General features: G+C 37.0%; 1 protein-coding gene across 1 annotated transcript; it reads right to left on the minus strand.

Moving 5' to 3' along the window:
- Window positions 1–3,115: 3,115 nt before the first annotated feature.
- On the minus strand, window positions 3,116–5,191 carry LOC113312131. The gene is made up of 2 exons (XM_026560890.1): window positions 3,834–5,191; window positions 3,116–3,683 (listed from the first exon to the last, which is right to left on the minus strand). The coding sequence occupies exons 1-2, from the start codon at window positions 5,189–5,191 to the stop codon at window positions 3,116–3,118; spliced, it is 1,926 nt and encodes a 641-aa protein (XP_026416675.1).
- Window positions 5,192–10,688: the final 5,497 nt, after the last annotated feature.

Below are 10,688 nucleotides of genomic sequence, written 5' to 3' on the forward strand. Positions count from 1 at the left end.
AAGAACTGAACAGATAAATTACAATAGAACTGAAATTTCTTCAAGTATCAAACTTTTTGAAATTTCTCCAAGTACCAAACTTTTTTTTTTTGTCAAGTATCAAAATTTCTAAGGGATCACATGGAAGGTTCCAAACTTCTAAGGGAATACAGAAACTAGCTAACTGCCTACAAAACATGAATAACCTCAACTTACAAATGTTGAAGTTGCTTTGTTCTCCACCCTTGCAACTTACAAATCTTGAAGAGCTAACTAAGTTGGATGGCTCAAGGTCTTGCAACTTTCAGGAATTAGACACACTGATATCTCCGATTACCTGATAAAACAAGAATATGATAAGCAGACAAGCAGTTATCTTTCAGAAAGTGGGGAGCAGTTATCGGGTATGTTCCATTAAAATTGTGATACTCTTGGAGTTAAAAATCATCCAAACCATGAAAATAGTTAATGATTCTGAAACCTTCTCGAATCAAACAGGGAAATAAATTAACTGGTGGGCGTATTGTCTCACCCAGAAACAGAGACAGCAGAAGCCCAGTTGTTTTAAACCCCGTAGTCTTTTAACCTTCAACTTCATCGAGGTTCATGTCAGTTTCAAAAGTCAATGTATGTGAACTATAACATACCAAATAGCTTCAAATGGGTTTGTTACGTACAGGTGAATGTCATGTAGATCAATTTCTTTAAAGAGATTAATATAAAACCGAAAGCCCTCAGCACTAACATCTCTGCACATAAGCCCCGCGTTGACAATGACAAATGAATCAGTCTTGATAATTCAAAAAGCACAACATAAGAAAAGTTTGGTTAAGTTTATCAAGGGATCCAATCAGTACCTTTTGTTTCAGCTGTTAGAAGATGCTCCTTCGCCAATGCCGGGGCAATTCCTAGAGACATTGCAGCGTCGCTTGCACTTACATCCAATCGGAGGGCCTCAGGTTTCAGTACAAGGACCTTTATTCTGTCAAACACCTACAAGTGAAAGCATAACTGTTAGACAAACAGGATAGTGCACGGCATAGAAACCAAACTCGTCAATTCCGAACAAAAAGGGAAACTCATTGGAACCTGAAAGTATGTAAGTTCGAAATTTTCACCGAAAAACTGCAGGAAAGTTACCGCACAACCATGGCTACAATAGGAGAACTTGCAACAAAACAGGAGCTTTAGGGAAATCGAAAGCAGATACAAAGAAATGGGTTGAATCCTTTATACTCATTTTTTTTTGTAAGTAACAACATCACAGGGGAAGAAGAAGACACTTTACACAAGCGATTCCCCTCAAGAATATGGCTTAACTAGTAATCATAATAAACTAGAAATCAGAAAAGATCAGAGTGTTCATGACGAGTCACTAGTGGGAAGTTATGTGAATGGTTTAAAAGCATGAACTTTATAGACCACAGAGCAAAGAATTTGTATACCCGTCTTTTCCCTGCATGACGAGCTATCTTGGCTGCTAATTCATATTTCTTCGATGAAGCCGCCTCACGAACCAAGGATAGACGTGTTACTTTCTCTACTTGCTTCAAATATAAACCACCTGAAAAAGAAACAACAATGATAGTGAGTCAGTCTATTTTCCCAGTCATACACACACATACAAGGGAAACCACCATGCACCAAAAACAACAAAACAGAGGAAAAAGCACCAACAGCTCTACAGCAAACCTACATTAGCAGCTGTGTACAGCAAACTTACGGGTACCTATTAGTTAAAATTGCTAACATGGCTTCATGTGCGATGTATCTCGCTGCTAACCTCTATACGCTGCCCTATGGACCTCAGAAGTAAAATTAAAAATCAAAATAGAACCCATGATATTGTCTATAAATACGGAAAACATCCTCAAAGTACTCTGAATCATCAAGCAATGAATTGGAATAGGATATAGGATATGTTAAACCATTATAAAGGCAAAAACAAGATTTACTTTTGTCATAAACTGTACGAGAGGACCGAAGGCTAGAAAATAACTTTGGTCTCATACGCACAAGCTTCAAATAAGTCAACAGGCTACGCCCTACAGCGTCCTCTTGTAAAAATCTGTTGTCATACACAAATTCACGTGACCAAATAGCTCTTCTGTACTCCCGTGATCAGTCGGACTGCTACAAAGTAACACCGTCTTATACCACCAAACATAATCATCACGAAATATATAAGACAAGGAAAAATCTTGAGCTCTTAGGTTTCTTTTCCAGTGTTGATAAATCGGCTAAGGTTTAGGTACCAATCCACAAAACGAACTACTGATAATGCGGAATAGATCGACTTACCTTAATAATATAATCCATAAGTCCAACTATTGCAAAGTAGCAAACTTTGAAGCCCAGATTTTAGTGAAACTCACTGAGCATAATGAAACATTACGGATGACATTGATAAAATTTAGAAAATCAGTATGATCTTTTTATTCTTTGGAAGAGACACTTACCAAGTCATTGGAAATGAAGCATACCCCTGCGCAGTATGAAAAAAAAACTGCATCAGTAGAAAATAATTAAGTAAATGTGCTGGCAGTAATTTGCATTATCTCGATCTTCAGCAGCTTTGATTGAAACTTCAGAATCGACAAAACTATCTCTATCTTTTTCTCTCATACATTAGAAACAAAACTTGCACAGGAAATGTGCTGGCAGTAATTTGCACTATTTTGCAGTATAAACAGCCAAGAGGCTAAGAAGAGATTAGTAAGTAAAGACCCATTCGCCGTTCCTCTGAGCATAGCAATCATTGATTAAACACACTAAGGATTCCAAATATATAGATTTTACCTGTGTTGCAACGATACGGATACGGTATCCGATACAGGATACCAATACGTTACTAGGATACACCAACAAAAAAATGGTAATACGGCGATACGGAATACTCAATATTAATCTGTAGTCTTAAAATATATATATATATATATCATATATGAGATAGAAACATAACAAAATACATACATCTGTTTCCATGATCAAAACATATATAAGTTAGTAAACTTAGCAAAATACATGCATAGTTGTATAGGCAGTACAAAAAGTCAAAAAATCACTGCATAAACTTCAACTGTCCACTTATCTTTTTGGTCTCACTGAAATGTAGCTATAGTTTCAGACCTGTAGCTCAAATGTCCTCTGAATCACCACTTGGTGGCAGAGTGTAACTAGGTTTATCAAGGCCTAAGTTTGCTAATTCTTGTTCAGTAGGTGCTCTCAGACTAGATTCATCATTTTGAACATCCCAATATTGAGTTGGCCCTTTGGTATATCTATCCTCTTTTCTAGATAACAATCTCAGACTACTATGAACATACACCAGATCTTCTGCTCTTTGTGGATCAAGCTTGTTGCGCTTTGCATTTTGAATTTGCGAATACGTTGACCAATTTCTCTCAGCACTAGAAGCGGTGCATGGTTGGTTCATCAACCTGTCAGCCAAATTAGCTAGCAAAGGTGCAGAAGATCCATAGTTGTTCCACCATGATGCAGCATCTTCTGTATTCCTATCTCTTTGAGAGATCCAACTAGAGAAGCCCAGACTGCATCCAGAAAATGCACCATACTGATCTGTAATTGCTTTTCTATCTTCCGAGCTAGTAAACAATCTCTCAAAGCAAGTGTTTCTACCATTTGATAACTCCTCATCACGATGTGGATGAACACGATTCAACCCACCTTCAATCCATTCATCACTGTAGAATTTTGGATTTAAACAATGAGCCAAACATATTAGCGGATTGTTGCTCTTGTTCCATCTTCGCACAAGAACGTCATGTACTTGATCATAAAAAGAAGATGATCATGTTTCAAGATTTTTATCCTCATGTTCATATATCACTAGCCTTACCCTTTCAATCATGGTATCCCACATATCATACACTTTGTGCAAAGATGGTTTGTCAGTGTCGGTGAACCTCAAGAAATCAACAATTGGTGCAGTGAGATTGATCAAGTAACATACCTTTTCCCACCAATCATTATCACAAATCCTATTCTTAATCAGTAGTGCCTTAGCAACGTCTTCCCCTTTGTCATCTTTCCAATCTTTGTCCATCACCATAGCCGACAAAGCTGATTTAACTTCAACCAAACGGAGCAACATAATCAGGTTAGTAGCAAACCTTGTTTCACCATAGCTCAGCAACTTTAGTGTAGCATATTTCTTGTAAATTGTTAAAGCTTTTGAGTGATTCGCAACAAATATTTTGACTGCTATTCCTTCTGTAACCAGGTCTTGCATCCACTGAAACTCTTCAAATCTTCCTTGGTGTTTGGTTGTCGGCTTGCACTCGCACAGATCTTTCAAGGCCAAGTTCAGTGTGTGTGCTACACATGGAGTCCAAAAGATATGCTTGAAAGTGTTCTCCACTTGCATAGCAGATGCCTTGCACACAGGTGCATTGTCGGTAATCAATTGTACAACATTCTTAACCCCAACTTCTTCAATGGTGTTCTTAAACAAACTAGCCAAGTAGGCAGCATCCTTATAGTTTCCTGAAGTATCAACTGCCTTCAAAAACACAGGACCACTACTAGAGACTCCCATGAAATTTATTAGAGGTCTACTATTATTGTCAGACCATCCATCACTCGCAATCGAAACACCATTCCTTTTCCATCCACTCTTGATAGGTATTAACATCTTGTCTACATTCCTTTTCTCTTCTTCCAGGAGTTTAGTGCTCAATCTCTGTGCACTAGGTGGAATATAACCTGCAATGTTACTATTTGTTGCACATTGGATCATATCTATGAATAATGGAGAACGGATATTATTAAAAGCTATACCACAACCAAAGAAAAACCTCCCAATTGTATGATCCAGCTTATCTCTGGCACTCGCATTAAACAAATTTCCGTAAGCCTTATCACCTTTTCTTGCCACAGTTCCATAATTTTCAACACCTGGTAATGGAATAAGACTACCTGTTTTTGTATGTTGGCTTCTCATGTCAGCATCTTCTGATAACTTCTTCAATTCCTCAAAACTATCAGGATCTATGCCCTCACATATCTTAACACCTTGTCCTTCTATACGAAGAAGATGGGCTTTCACCCGAGTATAAGAACCAAAGAATATATAGTTACATATTATGCACTGGATTTTATTGTTTCCACCACCTTCGTCACTTTTTCCTTGTTTTTCAACATAATTCCAAAGGGGGGTGTTGAGATTTGCGTCTTTTCTTTTCTTGCCCATAGTTGTATATCAGTATCTGGGATAAATAGGGTTTGGGTATTCTACTGGTTTTGGAGGAGATAAAACAGAGAGAGTTAGAGGTAATCAGATAAGTGTTGAGATTAAGAGGAGGAGGAGAAAGTTTGGGATAAGTATTGACTGGAGGGGGTGATGACAGCTGGTGATAAATATCTAACTTTTATTAGTATTAAAGAAATATATGGACAGTTGTTGCTTCTTATCCAACTTTTGGTATTTTAACTGAAAAAAAGGATTATACAGTTGGTATTGGCCGTATTGGACGTATTGGATACACGTATCCATACAATACGTATTGATACGCCAAAAAAAGAAGTTTTGACGTATTGTTGCAACACGGGATTTTATTGGGAAATTTTTGTAACATATCCAAAAGATATGAAGTTTAAAGGTTAATCATGGTTCTTGCATTGGCACCAAGAACTATCAATTGTTTCTAGTTCGACATACTGTGTTTCTAGTTCGATATACTGTCTTTGGGTAGGTAGCGCAACTCGGAATAAAACCATCAGGAACTAAATTTGTAAAATGATAACTCTGTATCTACAAAACACACACCAACAATCAAAATTCTAAAGAGAGCGCACGCGAAGAAAGAGACAATAAATTTATGTAAGTCATTTGGCGGAGCATGATTTTGCAATCGAAGATTATCTTCAAGGTAAACTAATATTTCATCTCCAATGATCGATAGTGATAATGATGAAGTAAATATATCCCTTAAAAGAACAGACACCTTTTTATTTTTTTGAAACGACTTAAAAGAACAAGAACAGATATCATGCTTACCTGTGAGATAATCTTCAATATCACGACCAAACTCCGAAGAACCCACTGCAAATGAAATCACCATAGTTACTGTTAGAAAAGAGAAGCACAAATGTAACATAGAATCTATTCTTATAGATTCATGACTAAAACATCGCGAAAAGTGAAAAAAATTGCCGTTCTGGACCTCTAGTGATGGAAATTAATACACAAGATTACAGCCTTTAAATCAAATGTCAAGCTCCCCCAAAAAACAAATATTCGAATACAGTTGAGGAAAAAGATTCTACTCGATCAGAATCGGCTAATTGAAGATACCCAACGTGGCTAGATCATAAAACAAATACTTGCTACTCTATCAATAACAAACAAATTCTATAAGAGAAGTGAATATACATCCAAAACTTTCAGACCTAAGACTACAATAACAAATCAAATTCAAGCATGTATTCACTATTAAGAAACAAGAATCCTACTGACTTGCCCTAGATAAACATTAGGTGCTAATAAAAGATACCGATGTATCCAAGTCCTACCAATAACAAAAACCAATACAGTATAAGAAGGAACAAAAATCAACTTACATCCAAGTTTTGCCCCAGTTTCTTTATGCATAAGGAGATCTCCTGTTTCTAACCAATGCAGCAGCACAATCAACAAAACCGAAGTCTGGGTTTCACTCCTCCATTCTCCATGAAACCTAATAATACCAACAACCAAAATTACTCCACGAAACAACAACTATAAACAACAACAAAGAACAGAAAAACAAAGAACCAATTCTTCAATCAAAAGGGTCCTATTACGAAGAAATTCCATACCTATAACACTCCCCCGGACATTCTTTAAGAATTTCAGCAAGTTTACTATAAAGTTCCTTCAGAACCTCAATCTGTGATTTAGCCCTCTCCAGACCTCTACAAAACCCCAAAATTACAAAACAAACAAAACCCTCAACAACTTGAACCAAACCAGATGAAGAGTAAAGAACAAAAAAAATCGGATTCAGAAATTCAGGACCCAACCCTTTTGAGTACCTGGAATAGGCCGAGATTGGTGAACCAAAAGAAGTCCAGAATGCATAAAACGAGCAGCTGATTCGATTTCTCCAGAAACAGTTTTAATTCTTTTTCTCAATTTACCAGAATCTTCAAGTGTTGAGCGAAACCCTTGGAATTGTTTCTCAACTAATGAAGAAGAATATACAGAATCTCCTCTTTGAGCCATTGAAGAAGAAGACAAACTATCAGAATTAGAACAGAAGAATCGGAACTTCTGTGGGCAAGAAGTAGAGAGTGATGATGGGAGGAAAGATTTGTTTATGGGGATGAATTTTCGAAATGGGATCGTTTTGTAGGAATTAGGGTTAAGGTTTAGCGAATGAAAAAGAGTGAAAAAGGTTTAATGACAAAAAGACAGCACCGTTTTTGCTGAAACGGGGGGGATATTTTTGTCCAAAGAATATTCTTGTGATACTACTTCAGTTCACGACGGTATTGGGATCTTGTATGTACAATATCGGGAAACATACTAATGGCTAGGGCTGCACATGTGCGGATATTAGCTAAGCCTAAAACCAATCTCGCACCCGCAGACTGCGGGTTTTTATTTTCATAACCAATCCTGCATCCATAAATAGCGGGCGGATTTTGTTACCCACCTGCTACAGGTTGGACGGGTTTGGGTTTAAATCCGCTTAAACCCGCTTTATATTCAACAATCATTCACACACATGGTTTAAAGTTTAAATAAACTACTTACTTAAGTTCTTGATAACTTAAAAAAAACAAACCATAAACATAGATACATAAGTCTTCATTGTTAAGCTTAAACAAGGACTAGTGTACATAGTACCACTAGGGAAAGAGGGTTATCTATCTTATCTACAATCTACTAGTACCACTAGGGTTAGTTTTATCAATGGTGTATATTTAGCGGATTTTTCGGACGGGTTTGGACGGGTATTACCTAAAACCAACCTCGCACCCATAAACAACGGGTTTTTATTTTCATAACCAACCCCTCACCCACAACAGGCGGGTTCGGATTAAATACCCACGGGTTTAGAGGGTACGGACGAGTTTGGGTATGATGGGCAGGTCTTGTGCAGCCCTGCTGATGGCATTCCATGCTCTGTCGTCTATGCTACATACATACTAAGTCAGTTCACCATCTATTTTTGCAAAGTCCACAAAGACCAGTAAAAAGTTCATAAATTGTTGCGCCCATTAATTGACTTACATTGACCAGCAGTCAATCTGACCTACATTGACCAGTGGGCAGAGTATTCATAAAGAATCCTATTATTGGGGATTAAAAAGGGTGGGTTTTTTGGGGATTTAAACGGTCATGAAATAGTAATCCATAGAACCCCTTATCATGGTTCTTATGTGAGCCTAATTTATCCTTAATTTGATTAGTGCTAATTAAATTCATTAAGCTAACTAATCAGTATTAGTGAGTGGATTAGACTAATTAATCTTTTACAAATCAAAACTTGATTTTTTTTTGAATTTTGAAGGAAAATGGGGATTTTGGTGAAATATTTTTGAAAAAGTTTCAAGAAAAACGATGAAATCCTTCGTCGCAAAAATCGAGATAGCTTATAATCAACTCCCAACATCAATTTTATCGATTCAAATCCGTCAAAAATCAGAGAAAAGTCTAAAAATATTTGTTTTTACGACTGGGAAAATATGTCGAGCCAGTCGTCAAAAAACAACTACGGTTGGGTTATGAGGAACTCCCAGCCGTTATGTTTCCCAGAATAACCTGAGTCTGTATTACGGCTAGGTTAATTAACACACTTTTTCCGTCCGTAACTGAATTTGTAAGTTGAGAAATTCTTAGTTTCAGCACTACGATTGGAAATTACTAATACTTCCATTAGCTAGACCACAATAGAACTCAATACATGCTTAATAGATCCCCGATACAAAGTTGGTTTTAATAACATCCCTTTCGATGTATCAAGAAGTCTTTGATGATGGCGAATTGTGCTTCGAAGTTGAAATTATAACCTTTCCATTTCTCCATTCCTTCTTAGCTTGATCTACGACTTCTTCATCAGTCTTACTTCTAAGTCGAAGTTGCTTGCACATACGAAGTAAAGCCATATATTCTTCCACGTTTTTGCGTATGTCTGAAAATCAAAGATACAATTCAATCCCATCGCAGTTGTTAGTGTTACCTGTTTCACCACAAAAAATTTCTAGAATCTTACTCCAATAAGATTGACTTGGTAAACCACAATTCCTTCGTTCTTCTCCCTTCTTTAAATAGCATAGTAAATTTTTTTGCAAATAGACAAGTCTTCTTCCAAAGTAAAGTTGGGTTTATCCTTTGAGTACATTGCATTGAGTTTGTAGGAGTTTTAGTGGAGATTACTAATGTAGAAGGTGTGATTTTGATTTGGAATTGGTGGTTCAATAGAGATGGAGTTATTTAAGTTTAAATAAGTGGTTGAACAACTAGAACCTTCTATAGATCAGTCTTCAAACAGATCTATTTTTCAAAATTCAAAAAACAAGCCGATTTGATGTGGTACAAAAGGAAATTATAGGTATTTACGGCTAGGAAATCCCTAGGTCCACCAAGCAGTAATTCTGTATAAACATGCAGAGTTTGTGGTCTGTCAGATTTACGGTTGGCATTTCCGGCCGTAAACAAGACTAACTACTTTTTGTCAGAAATACGACTGGCATTCCTGGATGTGAAATAAAATAACGTCAAGGATATGTAGTCGTAATCAGGAGTCCTCCTTTTTTGGGTTACTATAGTATTATACGGCTAAGAAGTTTCCAACCGTAACAGGTTAACGGATGGGTTTCCTTACCGTTGCTTGTATTACGGTCAGGAACTAGAAAGGTCAACCAAGTCGTAAACATATTTACGGTTAGGAGTCTTAACTGTAAACACGATACACGGCCTGGATATGTATCCGTAAACATGACTCTTTTTTTGTGTGTGACCAGAGTACAACACGGCTAGGTTTTTCCTAACCGTGAACCTAGTATGGATGCTTTTCCCAACCATGTTGTTGTTTGCGGCCGGGAGTTTCTAACCGTTTTCCTATTTACGGCTGCAAAAGTGTATTTGACAATAATTATATGCATTTTCATCTAGGTTATGTAAAGCATCGACCTAGCCGAAAGTGCACAAAAAAATCAATTATGTTATTTTTTTCCTCATTTTTCTTAGATTAGACAAATGGAAAGACTAACGTTCATTCATACATGCAAAGTTATAAAAATTCATCCATCCAAATCCATAACCAAACAACGAAAATAGTAAATAGTCAAAGTCTTAGATAATAAAAAATCCATGAAGTAAAATCCTAAAAAGCGAGTAAATAGCCATTCACTTGATTCCTCCCCGAAATTGTGTGCAAAAACAAATCCAAATCGTCCTCTTTCTCATGTTTCACAACTTATTCTACAATTCTAACCTTTTTACCTCCTCTTCCACTGCCAACTTGAATTGGAGTTTTTTTACCTCCACCACATCCACCTCGAGCACTTATTCCAGCACGGCCACCTTTTTCACCTCCACCTCGACCGCCTCGACCACCTTTTCCTTGCTTTGATTGAGCTTTCTCACCAGAGGGAGTATCCGAGTCGTCGCTAGAAGAAATATACCTAGTTACCTCTCCTTGATCAGTCCTCTTCATATGCATATAGACCTGCTTTCTCTGGGATTATTATGTCTTTAA

The sequence above is a fragment of the Papaver somniferum genome, chromosome 9 (assembly GCF_003573695.1).
Source record: "Papaver somniferum cultivar HN1 chromosome 9, ASM357369v1, whole genome shotgun sequence".
NCBI classification, from domain to species: Eukaryota; Viridiplantae; Streptophyta; class Magnoliopsida; order Ranunculales; family Papaveraceae; genus Papaver; species Papaver somniferum.

Bases quoted from the DNA above. Each gene is read 5' to 3' on its own strand.
- LOC113312131 (XM_026560890.1), bottom strand. From the start codon at position 5,191: ATGGGCAAGAAAAGAAAAGACGCAAATCTCAACACCCCCCTTTGGAAT. The intron at 3,684-3,833 runs GCTAGTGATATA...AAAATTCTACAG, and splicing joins ACCATGATTGAAAGGGTAAG to TGATGAATGGATTGAAGGTG.